The sequence below is a fragment of the Pipistrellus hanaki genome, assembly GCF_964339955.1.
Source record: "Pipistrellus hanaki genome assembly, chromosome: 16".
In the NCBI taxonomy this organism is placed as follows: domain Eukaryota; kingdom Metazoa; phylum Chordata; class Mammalia; order Chiroptera; family Vespertilionidae; genus Pipistrellus; species Pipistrellus hanaki.
In genome coordinates, this window is record NC_140518.1 from 48,568,926 (window position 1) to 48,583,954 (window position 15,029).

At 50.1% G+C, this 15,029-nt stretch overlaps 1 protein-coding gene across 2 annotated transcripts in view; it reads left to right on the plus strand.

The window, feature by feature from the left end:
- Positions 1 to 15,029, plus strand: part of PIGL (phosphatidylinositol glycan anchor biosynthesis class L) — a 181,226-nt gene that overhangs the window by 33,661 nt on the left and 132,536 nt on the right. Inside the window, exons 3-6 of one of the 2 annotated variants that reach the window (XM_084861596.1) lie at positions 3,969 to 4,059; positions 9,857 to 9,924; positions 12,514 to 12,545; positions 14,093 to 14,226. In XM_084861596.1, coding sequence (XP_084717722.1) covers positions 3,969 to 4,059; positions 9,857 to 9,924; positions 12,514 to 12,545; positions 14,093 to 14,226 — 325 coding nt within the window. The remainder of the gene's footprint in view (positions 1 to 3,968; positions 4,060 to 9,856; positions 9,925 to 12,513; positions 12,546 to 14,092; positions 14,227 to 15,029) is intronic. The other variant, XM_084861595.1, reaches the window with a different exon arrangement.

A 15,029-nucleotide genomic window follows, 5' to 3' on the forward strand; every position in this document is an offset into this window, starting at 1 on the left:
GTCCCAGCGGGCTCCATGGCAGCGTCTCCCTCTCAGAGTCCTGCTCTGGGGGTGAGTGCGGTGCGCCTCCAGATCCCCCCTCCCAGCACCTGACAGCCGCTCGCCTCAGGCCCGCTCTGCACCCCTCCTTTCTGCCCCAGGTTTTCTCTGTCGTTCAGAGACTCGGTGCCCAGCCTTGCTTAGCCCCAGAGTGTGGAAGAGTTAACACCCTGTGAAGATAAACAGCTCTTTCTCCTCTGGGCAGCTGAGCAGGTCTCAGATGTTTCCATACACTCCCATGAGGTCACAGCCAGGGCCCCTGCAGGGGTCAAGTTGATAAAGCATCCCGTGTGGGTTCTCCCTCCCTCTGTCACTCCTGCTTCCAGGGGTTACACGCCCCAATAAAACACACATGCACCCTAGGCTCTGCTTTCTGGGAAACCCACATGAGGATATCTGCAGAACCTGGCACGTCCAGAGCCTTTATCTAGAAGTTACCTTGTAAACTTACTTTGCTTTCAAAATTCAACTCCTCTAAATACATTTCCACTTTCATATGTCTCATTCTTTTAGACTGAGAAGTCAAAACCAAAATTAAACTTTAGTAACTTGTGGCTTTTCTTATTTTTATGCTGCATTAACATTCCTTACCTTAGGTGTATCTAGTCCCCAGCCAGCAAGGGGGCAGCACTGAGATAGACGGCTCAGTTCACCAGCTGTCTCTCGCAGCACTTCTGTTTACATTCTGCCAGCGTGTTTAGCTGCGGCCTAATCGTTAATCCATCAGAAAAGAAAGGGACTGCAGAAGTTTTCATTTGGACCCAAGCCTTGAGTTGATTAGGGCTGAACTTGAGGCCAAGGACAAGTCAGGCAGTTGATCTAGAAGGAGTTCCTTTTTTCACATTTATCTGTTTGAAGTTTCCCAGGGTCAAATTTTATGTTTTCCTGCCTTGAGGGAAGGTGACTCATTGAGATACCTTGCTGCCCTCTGCACTTCATAGAGTTTTTTGCCCCTTATTTGTTTTATCAAGTTGCTAACTTTCAAAGCTCTTCCTTGCATGTTTCAACACTCAGAATCTGGTTGGTATAGCAGCCTTTGGCTCCGCCAAATATATACAAGACACTAGTAAAATGTAGAAGTTCAAAACATTTACTAAAAATCACTAAATTGTGCAAATTATTTATTTTTAAATATTTTTATTTTAATACATTTTTTATTGATTTCAGAGAAGAAGGGAGAAGGGGAGAGAGAGAAACATCAATGATGAGGAAGAATCATTGATCGGCTGCCTCCTGTACACCCCACACTGGGGATCGAGCCCACAACCCTGGGCACGTGCACTGACCAGGAACCAAACCTTCTTCGACTTTCTGGTTCATAGGTCGATGCTCACCCACTGAGCCATGCCAGCAGGGCTAAATTGTGCATTTTAAATGGGTGGACTTTATATTATGTAAATTATACCAATAAAGTAGTTTTTAAATATCCAGAAAAAAATAAAATGTAGGATGAGTAGATTAGACCAGTGATCTCCAAATACAGGGTAGAGCCAAAGAAGATTCAGAGCTATGAGTACACAAAACAGTTTAGTCTTGTATTGTTATTCATTCATTACTGCATTATTTTCCATAGAACAACTGTGAACCTACTTTTTCCCCACTGTATTTTTTGTAATCCCCTGACAAAAAGAAATGAAATTTGAGTATACGTTTCCATATTTGTGGGTTTATTCATTTAAATTGTGTACATGTTATACTCTGCTATATGCTATAAAATAGCTTAATAGAAATTTAAACAGAGAGAAAGACAGATACAGGAAGTCTAGTGATTTCTTGCTTTCCTCCACGGATCGGCTTGCTCATCTCCGGGCCACTGACAGGCAGTCCGCACAGAGCTCCGCAGGGACGCCAGCGCAGGGAAGGAGAGGGTCTTTTTATTAAGGAGTTGAAATTGGGCTGATGCCCCAGGGACAGCCACTACTTTGACATTTACATTCGCCTTGACAGTCTTTAAATTCTTCTTCTCACACATCATCTTATTTGCTCTGTGAAGAGAAATGAAGTAGCCGAAACTAGTTTGGCTCAGTGGTAGAGCGTCAGTCTGTGGACTGAAGGGTCCCGGGTTTGATTCCGGTCAAGGGCATGTACCTTGGTTGGGGGCACATCCGCAGTGGGGGGTGTGCAAGAGACAGCTGATCGATGTTTCTCTCTCATCAACGTTTCTAGCTCTCTATCTCTCTCCCTTCCTCTCTGTAAAAAAATCAATAAAATATAAAATTTTTAAGAGAGAGAGAGAGAGAAATGAAGTGGATCAAAATAGGAGACAGACTGGGAAGAATCCTGAATGCCATAGCAGGGGAGTCTGGACTTGCTAATAAGAGCAGTGCGGCCTGTCAATGTGTCAGATTACAGGGGACACGTCAGTCCCAGGCCCCTTGGTGATGGGCTTTCCTCTCCCGGTGAGAGGGAAGGCGCAGAGGGAGCCTGGGCTTGCACTGTCCCCTGGCCCTGCCCCCAGTGAAGCCTGGACCAGCAGGCCCAAGTCTCAGATAATGCGGGCCGCGGGGCTCGCCCACCCGGGGCTCATCTTTCAGCCTGTCCCAACCAGGGGTTAGTAGGCTTAGCCTCCACACACACACACACACACACACACACCCGTTTCCTTAGACTGCTGCTCCGGCCACACGACTGCTCGTGGTTTCCGGAGTGATCCGGTGCATTGCGTGGGCCTCCCCACCAGGCGTGTGCATGCAGCTGTTTCAGCACAAGGGCATTTCCCCTGATTCCTGTCTCTTTTTCCTCCAGCAGCCGGAGCTCAGCAGCTCGTGTTCTTCATACCGTAGTCACCTCTATTTCCAGGGAGTAGACCTAGGTCTCTTTTATCTCCCTGTCTGTCCCCACCAGCTGAGCTGTCTGTCCTGCTTCCTGCAGGCGCAGTCTGAGAGCCTCACGGAATGGCTTTGAAAAGCCTGTCCTCCACAGAAGGCACCGAGGGCTTTGGTAGAGGTAGCAGTGAAGCGGTAGGAATAACTATACTATTTGTGTATTTTCTATAGAAATAGCCATATCACTTAGTGCTGAGGCTCATGCCACTTTCATGCTGAAAACCTTCAGGGACGCTCCCTTGATGAGATGTCAGTGCGTGGCTGCTGTCCATAGAGAGGTGAGAGCAGCCTGCTAGCAGGAGCAATGAGAGCCTGACCCCTGGTCACGCGGGGGATGTTGCCCAGGACCTGAGCCAGAGACCTCTGGCTGGGGCAGGCCACGCGGTGCCTCACTGCGGTGGCATGTTGCCAGCACCTGGTGACAGAGCATCTTGGTTTTGCATCAGAAAACCTGGTTCAGCCCTGACTGGTTTGGCTCAGTGGATAGAGCGTCGGCCTGCAGACTGAAGGGTCCCAGGTTCGATTCCGGTCAAGGGCATGTACCTTGGTTACAGGCACATCCCCAGTAGGAGGTGTGCAGGAGGCAGCTGATTGATGTTTCCATCGCATCGATGTTTCTAACTCTCTGTCCCTCTCTCTTCCTCTCTGTAAAAAATCAATAAAATATATTTAAAAAAGAAAATCTGATTCAACCCCACTTTAACAACCTTCCAAGCAAAGCTACTTCACGTCATCTGTCAGGGCTCTTAAAGGTTGTCCTCAGGTGGAATGAAGTGACACCCTGTGTACTCTTTCATTTGAAGCACTATTACTGTTATTCTTATAAAGATACGTTTGCCAGGTTGGCTCTTACCTGCCATCTGTCTCCCCTGCTTCAGATAAAGCGTTGTCTCGTTGATGTCTGTTTCTTCCCCTCAGCAATGGCCCAAAGCTGCCAGCGTGTTCTGTGGGGTTGTCCATCGGTTTCCAGTTGTGTGCCGTTTCTAAAGTTTACCTCTTTCAACAGAAATCTGATGTCAAGGCAGCCCCCTACAATTCCCGTCCTGAGGGCTTGGGGAGGGACTTGCTGCTGGGAACGTGCTCACACTGTGCTTCTTCCCGCAGGGACTTCCCGGATGACCCGGCTGTGCAGTGGGACACGGGGCGTGTGGCCAGTGTCCTCCTCCAGCACATGGAAGCGAATGACATCAACCTGGTACGGGCACCCTCCCAGTCACACCTTTCCTGTGGCCGCCCTTCCTTCCCACCCTCCACCCCCAGCCTTCTCTAGGGCCGCCCCACCGAGGCGAACCCTCCGGCGCTCTCTCAAACCTCCTGTGACAACACGCCCTCTGAGAGACTGAGTGACCAAACTGCCGGCTCGGAGGCAGAGGACTGCCCATGTATCCTCTGTCCTGTCCCCTAAAAGCCCAGGTCCCCAACTCTCATTTGTACAAAACGTCCCCTTCTACCGAGCATTTTCACATTTAGAATATCGTGTAAACTTCAGAGGTAAAGTTATCATCTTAATTTACATCAAGGAAATTGAGTTTCCAGAGGCCGGCAGCTAGCCCAAGTTCAGCAGGTGGCAAAATTAGAATTGTAATCCTGTTTCAAAAAACACGGATAAATTTACACCCGCTACGGGGAGTGTAGTGGGCGACCGGCGAATGACGACCACCAGTCAGCCACATTGGGATTTAGGAAGCCTTTATTATGAGCTCGAGTCCGGGCTCCCGTCTCAACTGACACAGCAGCGAGCAACGAGAGCCCCGACCCACTCTAAGCATGCTGCTTTTATCCCCGTCTTAGGGATGCCTGGCAGATTATGATTGGCTAAAGTTTTAACAAAGAAAGGTCAGTTATAAGCTATAGAAAATTCCACTAGTACAGAAACATTTAAAGTTTATACAACACCTGGGGTGGGGGTTTATTTTCAGCTTAAGCAGTCTCTGTTTGACCTGGTTTGGTCTGTTTGTCCTGCCTGGCGGCTACTGGAAACAGGACGTGCCTGCCCGGGGGTTGAGCCTTGCAACAGAACTATTTTATGACTAACAGTTATGCTACATTCTTTGTTGTGGGTCTGGTTGCTCGTTCCTTCCCTGGCCTGGAGTCCTGCCTCAATAGGATCTTGCTGGCCATCTGGAGCCCTGCCTCGACCGGGTCTTGCCGGCCCCAACAGGAGGACATGTGAGAGCACCAAAGCCAGAGGGAATCACACTCACCTGTGGGGGCGGGGGGGGGGGGGGGGGGGGGAGGCACTGCCAGGAACACCCATCTCTCCCAGGATAGCGGGAGAGGGCCTCGCCAGTGGTCAAGTTTTAGCCGGCTTACTGTCTATTTCTAAAACAGTAAGAACAAGGATTATTCATGAGCTGATACCTAAAATGTGGCCGTTTAAAGTCCCAGTCATGTAATTGTAAACATTGAGTTCGATGTGTCCTTTTCGAAAGGTGAGCCCTTCTGCAGAGCGCCACGCTGGCTTCCGTCTTGGTGAGTTTGTGGAGTGAAGTGATTACTGGACCTTTGTGAGGCAGATTTCCATTAATGTGTTGGTCAGCCATCTTTTTTCCAACGACAGACTTAGTAGTCAGCAGTCTGTGTTGGAATGGCAAAAGGCACCTGCCTGGCTCACTCCATACCCCACGCAGGGGGCAAGGGGGTGCAGCGGGCCTGGGCCTGCCGGCTGGTCTCTGCCTTACTGGGCCCATTGACTTTGTTCTTTCCTGGCTGGAAAGTGTGGACCAGCAGCTCGCAGGTCACACCTCTCACCTGTTGACAACACCCCTGGGGGTCTGAGTGTGAAGACCGGAGGGTTGTGGCCCTGGGCTTAGGAGGCAAACTCCCTGCATACTGACTGCCCAGCCCACACAGAACTTCTCACGGCTCCGGAGGTCAGATGTGTAGACAGCTGGTCTTCAGGACCAGCCTGAAGTGTGACGAGGTCTGCGAGGTGATCTGCAGTACCCTCAGTATCCCAGGACCAGCCCAAACACCCTCCTCCTCCCCCACTTCGGTGCATAAGAAAGCTGGGCTGCAGCTCAATGGGAGGAGTGGTGGGGTCTGTGAACTGCAGTGCCGCCCTGGCTGCTGGCTCGGTTGCTGGGAGTGTCATCTGTGCACCAAAGCACTGGGGCACATACCTAGGTTACAGGTTAGATCGCTGGTCAGGGCACTTAGGGGAGGCGACTGATCAATGTTTCTCTCTCCCCCTTCCTCTTTCTCTAAAATTAATAAAAATATATCCTTGGATGGGGATTAATAAAGAGAAAGAAAAAAAAAAGAAGAAATGCGGGTCCATGCAAAGGTCTGGGGAGCTGGGTGCACCCAGACTTGGCCTCCTTCCTGCAGAAGGAAGCGGGAACGTGTGGGAGATGTGGACAGCTCGCCTTACGGATCCCAAAATGGCCAATTTCTAGAAAGTCCTTTGCCTTTTTTTTTTTTTTAAATATATTTTATTGATTTTTGTACAGAGAGGAAGGGAGAGAGATAGAGAGTTAGAAACATCAATGAGAGAGAGTCATTGATCAGCTGCCTCTTGCACACCCCCTACTGGGGATATGCCCGCAACCAAGGTACATGCCCTTGACCGGAATCGAACCCGGGGCCCTTCAGTCCCCAAGCTGACGCTCTATCCACTGAGCCAAACCGGTCCCGGCTCCTTTGCCTTTTTTAAAGGAATTCTGCAGTTGTTGCATGCAGCCATTTGTATTTGTTCACTCAGTCATTTAGTAATCATATTTTTAAATCTATGTTTTTACTTACTTTTTTGTCTACTTGTCATTTATTGAAAGGGGAGAGAAGAAAGTGGTTGAGAGAAAATACTTAAAGGGCAATAGCTAAAACTTTTCCAGAATGAGAAAGACCTTAGCCTGCCATTTCCAGCAGCCCAGTGAGTCCCACAGGAGGAGGGACATCCATGCAGGTATGTCATGTGAGGCCGCAGCACAGCGAAGAGAAAGGCACAAAGCCTAATCACCTACAAAGGAGGAACTGTTCTCACTGTTGATACTTTCTCTGGTTACTGAAATCTAGAGAAACATTTTTCTAAGCTGAGCATAAACTTGCCAGACCTAGTGTTCTGAACACTTCCACGTGGCTTTATTTACTTTTTAAAATATATTTTTATTGATTTCAGAGAGGAAGGGAGAGGGAGAGAGAGAAACATCAATGATGAGACTCATCAATTGGCCGCCTCCTGCACACCCCCTAGTGGGGATCGAGCCTGCAATCCAGGCATGTGTCCTTGACCAGAACCAAACCTGGGACCCCTCAATCTGCAGGCCAACGCTCTATCCACTGAGCCAGGCAGCTAGGGCCCACGTGGTTTATTATGTCTTCGCCTCAGCCCAGAAGGAAAGGAGGGCAGCTGTTATTTTCCTGACCTCTCAGGTGAGGAAACAAGACATTGGAAGTGGGAAGAACTCTCAGAGGGAAAGTTCTGTGACTTGCCCGACGGGCTGGGGTAAACTAGTGTCCTGAGTAGAGCAGCTGCAGCCCCCCCACCCACACACCCACTTTGTTGCATGAAGAATGGGATCAGCCCTAGCCAGTTTAGCTCAGTGGACAGAGCGTCGACCTGCAGACTGAAGGGTCCAGGGTTCGATTCCAGCCTAGGGCACATGCCTGGGTTGCAGGCTCGATTCCTAGTAGGGGGCGTGCAGGAGGCAGCCGATCAATGATTCTCATCATTGATGTTTCTATCTGTCTCCCTCTCTGAAATCAATAAAGAAATATCTTTTTTTTTTTTTTTAAATGGGATCAGCACTTGAGTTAGATGGTTAACTGGTTTTTTAATAGACTGTATTAAAAATCTTTTTCAATTACAGTTGACATACAATATTATTTTAGTTACAGGTGTACAACATAATAGGCTGCTGTTTTCCATCCACAGCAAAACTGAGCAGAGCGTCCATGCCTAACGCGCCCTCTGCAGTGTGTCGCAGTAGTGAATCTGCACTGTCACGTCACCAGCACCCAGAATCAGTGTGCGTGAGGGCTTGCTTGGCTGTCGAATATTCCATGGATTTTGACATACGCGTAATGACATATATCCACCACTATATGTTTAGCTTTTTATAAACCTTTAACTCAGACTTTGTTTAACTTTTGATTATAGAAAATTTCAAGCATATAGAAGTAGAGGAAATAGTTTAGTGAACCTCTGTATTCCTATTAGCCTCAATAATTAACACAGTGTTAATTATTAAACACCTCCCATCTCCTACATTATTTTGAAACAAATCCTCGCCATCATATTTCATATTTAAATATTTTAGTATGTAATTCTAAGACATTGAATATTTTATTACCATTAATATCATTATCACACCTAAAATTAATTCATATCAATGTTACTCATTTCCAATAGTCTCATGCCATAAATGAGTTTTGTTTTTTTAAAAATATATTTTATTGATTTTTTACAGAGAGGAAAGGAGAGGGATAGAGAGTTAGAAACATTGATGAAAGAGAAACATCGATAAGCTGCCTCTTGCATACCTCCCATTGGGGATGTGCCCGCAACCAAGGTGCATGCCATTGACTGGAATTGAACCTGGGACCTTTCAGTCCGCAGGCCGAAGCTCTATCCACCATGCCAAACCAATCTCGGCCATAAATGAGTTTTTATTTGTTTTTTTTATAGCTTGTTTGAATCAGGATCAATGGATAAGACTTCACATTTCTCCCATCTGTTCCCCACCCTCCAGCCTGTGCTCAGTAAAAGCTGCTCACAGTTTCCTGTACATGAAGTAAACACGTTTTATACGGTGTAGTATAGAAAGACCAGTCAGCCGAAACCTGTTTGGCTCAGTGGACAGAGCGTCGGTCTGCGGACTGGAAAGGTCCCGGGTTCGATTCTGGTCAAGGGCATGTACATTGGTTGCGGGCACATTCCCGATGGGGGCTGTGCAGGAGGCAGCTGGTCGATGTTTCTCTCTCATTGATGTTTCTAGCTCTCTATCCCTCTTCCTTCCTCTCTGTGGAAAATCCATAAAATATTTTTTTTTTAAAAGAAAAAAGAAAAGAAAGAAAGAAAGACCAGTCAGCCCGGCAGGTGTGGCTTGGAGGTTGCATGTCAACCTATGAACCAGGAGGTCACAGTTTGATTCCCAGTCAGGGCACATACACGGGTTTCAGGCTCAGTCCCCATTGGGGACTATACCAATCGATGATTCTCTCTCATCATTGATGTTTCTCTCTCTCTCTCCCTCTCCCTTCCTCTCTGAAATCTATATATATATGAAAAGAAAGACTGGTCATGAATTCCTTCCCAGCCTCTTCCAGTTCCAGTTTCAGGACCCTCGTCTGTGCTATGTGGTCACCGGCCACCCCTCGGGACAGCTAGCCTCTTTCCATCACCCCCCACCAACCAGTCCTATTCCTTTTTCTGGGTCCTTGATTTCTCTAGAATATTTCTTTTATTATTCAAGTTCTTCTATTATTATTATTATTATTATTAGATCATTGTTATTTAAATTGTTCCTTGGGCTTTTTAAAACCCATCCATGTAGAACTGAAATGTTGGGATCTAAGTTGTTAATAAACAGATCTATATTTGTGGGAATGGAAGCAGAGGCTGTCTATGAATAAACATTTCTGCTATGAACTTAACCCAGGCCACGGTGGAACTGTCCCCGGAAGCTTCTGTGCCCTCAGTGAGGCACAAGGGAGAGACCGATAGCATCATGAACTGAGTCCACCCGGCAGCCGGCCAGGAAGACTAAATGTGCTTTACCTGGCGAGGCAGTAAAGACACAGCTACTCGGGGTTTAGTAGCACATCAGGCTGAACTGCACTCTGCTCCGCCGCCAGGAACAACAACGAACAGCAAAACCCGCTGTGGAAGTCCCCGTGCAGCCGCACACCCATAGTTACCATTGGCCTGAGCCGTCCGCTCAGAATGCTCAGAACGCGAGGAGTTTCCTGGCTCTGCTCCCTGTCCCTCCCACGGGAGGGCACGGGGGCACAGCTGGCTGGCAGGGCAGGAGTGAGACCCTCTCTCTCTGCAGGTGGTGACTTTCGATGCCGGGGGTGTAAGCGGTCACCTCAATCACGTGGCTCTGCACGCGGCTGTGAGGTACGGCGCTGGTCATGGGGGAGACGGCATTGCGCAGCGGACGGCTTCTGAGGCTGAGCCCATGGCACTGCCTGTCGGCAGCGAGCAGTGGCGGCCATGGTGTTCACGTCTCCCAGACAGCTGTGTGTGTGTCGCCATGGATACAGCAAGGGGGAACTGATTTACTTTCTTTGCTTTGGCCACTGAAACCTGTAGGGCCAAATGTGCATCCCTTAGCACATGTACGAGACTCTAAGGATTGAGTTGTGTGAACCAGTGTGCCTCCTGGCTTCATCTTCTTTTCCCTCTATTCTCATTTATTTCTGTATATTCCTCCCCCAAGGATATGTTCTTATTGATGAGAGAGACAGACAGACATAGATTGGTTTGTCTCTTGTATGTGTCCCAACTAGAGATCAAACCCGCAACATAGGTATATGTCCTGACCTGGGACTGAACCCGCAACCTTTTGGTGCATGAGAGAGTATCCAACCACCTGAGCCACCAGCCAGGCTGTTGTATATTTTATACACTATTTCATATTTTTCTTTGCAGGAGGGGGGTGTATATACATAATATGAAATCACAGTCACCCTATTTGACCAATATGGAATTTACCCGTAAAAAATAAAACCTGAACCTCGAAGAGATGAGGGACTTACTCAGGGTCATACGAAGTATATCATGTTTCCGTCCTCAAGAGAAGGGCTCTCTGAGGGCGCCTTGGCAGAGCTTGGTAGACCTGGTCCACCTGCTGAGGACGGAGGGGCAGCTGAGGTGAAGGGCTTACCTGTCACTCCTCGGCATGCCAGCCGCCTCAGCTGGAGCAGAGATGTGTGGCGGTGGAATGGCCTTACCTGTCTGGCCGGGCCTCCTCCTTTCACCCAGGCAGGGGGGCGGTTTGCCGGGCACTGCCAGGCCGTGGTGGCAGAGGCAGCCCCAGGCCCAGGAACGCTGGGGCTCCATCTAGTGTGTCTGCTGCCATCCAGTGTCAGAGCCTCCAGCCTCGTCCCTGAAGTGTGCACGGCTTACTAGAAGAGACTAACTGATCACCCCGTCTCCCCACTGCGTCCCCGTCTCCCTGGCTGCTGCCCTAGACCACTCACCTCCTGTCCCACCAGCAGCTCCGCTTGTGGAAGCCCCGGACCTGCATTAGGCCCTCAGGCTCAGGAAGGAGCATCCCCTGCTCACAGCCGTGAAGACACGTGGGGGTGAGGACGCCATGAGGGCTTTCCAGCCAGCCCTGTGGCTCTCTGAGGCCTGGGCGCCCAGGAGTGGAGGGGCGTCAGCCCCACGGAGAGCTGAGAGGTGGCTTCCTCATGCTGTTCTCGCTGGGCCTTGGCATGTACTACCCAGCTGCCCCAGAGGAGGGCGGAGCTGGGGCTGCTGCAAACACCAGACTGTGGCAGGGCACTTCAGACTGGTTTGGGTGGGTCCCCTCCCTCCCAACACGCTCTGACCCCATGGAAGGGGGAAGGTGGGGAAGGCTGCCATCTGGGTGGAGGCCCAGGGACAGCTTCCTGCAGACAGGACAGTGGGGACACTTCCTGTGGAGAGGAGCCTGGGGCACAGCTGTCCGGACAGTAAGGCTCACTGTGCTGAGGTAAAACCATGTGTTGGTGTGAGACCATTTCCCAGGAGCACGGGGGGAAGCCCTTTTCACGTGTGCCTGTGTGTCCGGACTACCTGCCTGAGCTTTTACAGCAGAGAGGGCCAGAGGTTCTGAAACCCCTGCTGCTGGCCCTGCCTCCCTCTGAGGAGGGACAGAGCCCCGCTGTCGGAGCTGGAAATGAGCGGGCAGGTTGGAAAGGAGAGAGGGTGCCAGGGAAGAAATGTCAGCATTTTAAAATAGTCTCCTGTGCCGAGACCGGTTTGGCTCAGTTGACTGAGGACTGAAAGGTCCCGGGTTCGATTCCGGTCAAGGGCACGTACCTTGGTTGTGGGCACATCCCCAGTAGGGGGGGTGCAAGAGGCAGCTGGTCGATGTTTCCCTCTCATTGACGTTTCTAACTCTCTATCCCTCTCCCTTCCTCTCTGTGTAAAATCAATAAAATATATTTTAAATAAATAAATAAAATAGTCCCCCGCCAGTGGCTCAGTGGTTGAGCACTGACCTATAAACAGGAGGTCACGGTTTGACTCCCACTCAGGGCACATGCCTGGTTATGGGCTCCATCCCCAGTAGGGGCCTTGCAGGAGGCAGCCGATCAATGGATGAGGAAGACAACACTTTGTTCCACTCTCTCATCACTGATGTTTTTCTCTCTCTCCCTCTCCCTTCCTCTGAAATCCATAAAAATACATTATAAAGACAAAATAGTCTCCCACCATACTCACATTACAGCTTCAGAGAGAAAAACCTCGAAGAGCCCACCCCTTCCTCTCCGACGGGCAAGGCCTGAGCAGGCTCTGCGTCCGCCTGGCCGCCTCCAGACTGGGCCTGGCTGTCCCTCGAAACGACGCCCACTAGCTGTAGCAGACATCTGTGTGTCAATTTGTGCAAAATTGAGAAACTGACCTGGCGGGCCCATGGGGTGGCAGGCTTCCTCAGAAGGCCCTTCCTGCTACCTGCCAAGCTCATTTTCCTCCTCACTGTCCTTCTCTCCGCAGGGCCCTCCATTCGGAAGGGAAGTTACCTGAAGGTAAGCCTGTCCCTGTGCTAAAGGCAGCTCGGTCAGGGGAAGCCCGTCAGTGGGACATTTTAACTGTCTACAGAGAGCTGCCGAGGCCGAGCGGTGGGAGCCTGGGCTCAGGGTTCTGTCTGTGCGGGTCCCTGGGTCTCAGAGCCAGGGTGTGTCCACTGAGAAGGGCACGGCCAGCAGGCAGCCCCCACACACTGGGGGGAGACTGAGGGTGTGGTCAAGATTCTCCAGAGAACCAGAGCTGATGGAACCAACAGGAGAGTATTTAGTTACCTGTTTATTACAAGGAATTCCTCATACAGTTATGGAGGCTGAGAAGGCCCAGGATCTGCCGTCTACAAGCTAGAGGCCAAGGGGAGCAGGTGGTGTCGAGCCCCAGAAGCAGGAGCCAGTGAGAGGTCCCAGTCCCAGCCCAGGGCCTGAGGGCAGATGACCATCCCCCCCCCCCGCCCCCCCTCTGTCAGGCAGAAAAGTTGTTCTCCCATCCTTGACCTTTTGTTCTCTTCAGCCCCTAACTGGATGCTTACACACACGTGTACACACACACACACACACACACACACACACACACGAAGGCAATCTGACTCAAATGTGAATCCCATCTGGAAACACCCGCACAGACACCCAGAAATCATGTTCAGCCGATCATCTGGGCGCCCTGTGGTGCAGCTGACGCCAGCCCTGCCCACTCTCCTTCTAGCTTTCTCACCTCTGGTGTTCGTTCAGTCTGTCTGTCCAAACCCAGCCCCCATCTCGCAGTTCATTAGCCGGGCTGAAACTAACTGGCGGGCGTTTGATGGATTAATCTGCTTGAGTTCAAAACTCGTCCTAACCCAGAGGACGGTGCGTGCCCCCGCCGGCCACGCACCGTGTGGTGCGGCTGCTTGACCTATGAGCTAGTGTCTGGCCTGCCAATGGGACCGTGCACATCCCTCCCCGGGATGCCCTGAAGATGAGAGATCTAAAACATGTGGGCGTGTGCCCTTTCTGAGAGGCTTACAGAGGTCACCACACTGTGAGGTCTTTGGAATTTGACTATAAATTATTTGATTCTTATTTGTTAGCCTTGTGAGATAGGTAGGTCCCACACTATCAACACCATTTTACAGATAAGAAAACTGAGGCTCAGAGAGGTTAAGGGACTTTCCTAGTTCTTTAGTGACCAAGCAGGAAGCAGACTTCTGGCCTCCCAATACAGGAATTCCCATCTGTGTTCTTTTTTTTCTTTTTTTTAATATTTTTATTGATTCTTTACAGAGAGGGAGAGGGATAGAGAGCTAGAAACATCGATGAGAGAGAAACACCGGTCAGCTGCCTCCGGCACACTCCTCACGGGTATGTCCGTCTGTGTTCTCTTTCCCTGGCCCTGAGGTAGCCAAATCCCAATCTCTAGCAACCAGCCTTTCCTCTCGAGGACTGCAGCAGGGAGAGGTGCAGGCCAGGTGTCATCTGTGAGAATGATGGGCAAAGGCCGCCGCCCGCCCTGACCCCAGGGGCAGGCAGGGTGCTCGGGAAAACCTGTCCGGAAGCCCAGCTCTCCCCCGCAGGGTGCATGGCGCTCACGCTCCGGTCTGTGAATGTGCTGCGCAAGTACATCTCCCTCCTGGACCTGCCCTTCTCTCTGCTGCCTGCCAGCGACGTCCTCTTCGTGCTCACCAGCAAAGAAGTGGCACAGGCCAAGGTGAGGACTGCAGTTCTCTGCACACCCCGACTCCAGACCTCCCCTCCCCCGGCCCCTCAGCACCCTCCCCCAGCAGCCAGCCTCTGCCCCTGCGTGTCAGTGCTGGTGCTGGACTTGGAGTCATAGATTTTCAAGAACTACCTTTTTTTTTTACTGATTGTAAAGATAATACATGCTAAAAAAAGCAAATAACAACATGCTTATTGTAGAAGATCTGGAAATGCATAAAAGCATCAAAAGAAAATTAAAATAATAAAATTTCCTGCAATCCTACCTCTCATATGTAATCCTAGTTAATATATTGGCTTATATCTTCTATATAAAGAGTATTAGATAAATATATCTACCTAAGAATATATTTATTCTTATATTTTTATTGATTTTGGAGAGGCAGGGATAGGGAGGATGAGAGAGAGAAGCATCAATGATGAGGAAATCATTGATTGGCTACCTCCTATACGTCCCACATGAGCCCGAAAACTGGGCTGTGCCCTAACTGGGATGTGAACTGAAACCTCCTGGTTCACAGGTTGACCCTCAAACACTGAGCCATGATGGCCAGACTATTTATACTAATAAAAGGGCAATAAGCTAATTAGACCAAATTGACCAGCCATCTTTCAGATGTCCGACTTCCTTCCGGACAAAGCCAGGGTGATGGGGGACAAGGCATAGGCAGTTATGGCCGATCAGGCCGGCAGGGGAGAGCAGTTGGGGGTGAGATCAGGCCAGCAGGGGAGGACAGTTGGGGGTGAGATCAGGCCAGCAGGGGAGGACAGTTGGGGACGACCAGGACAGTCAGA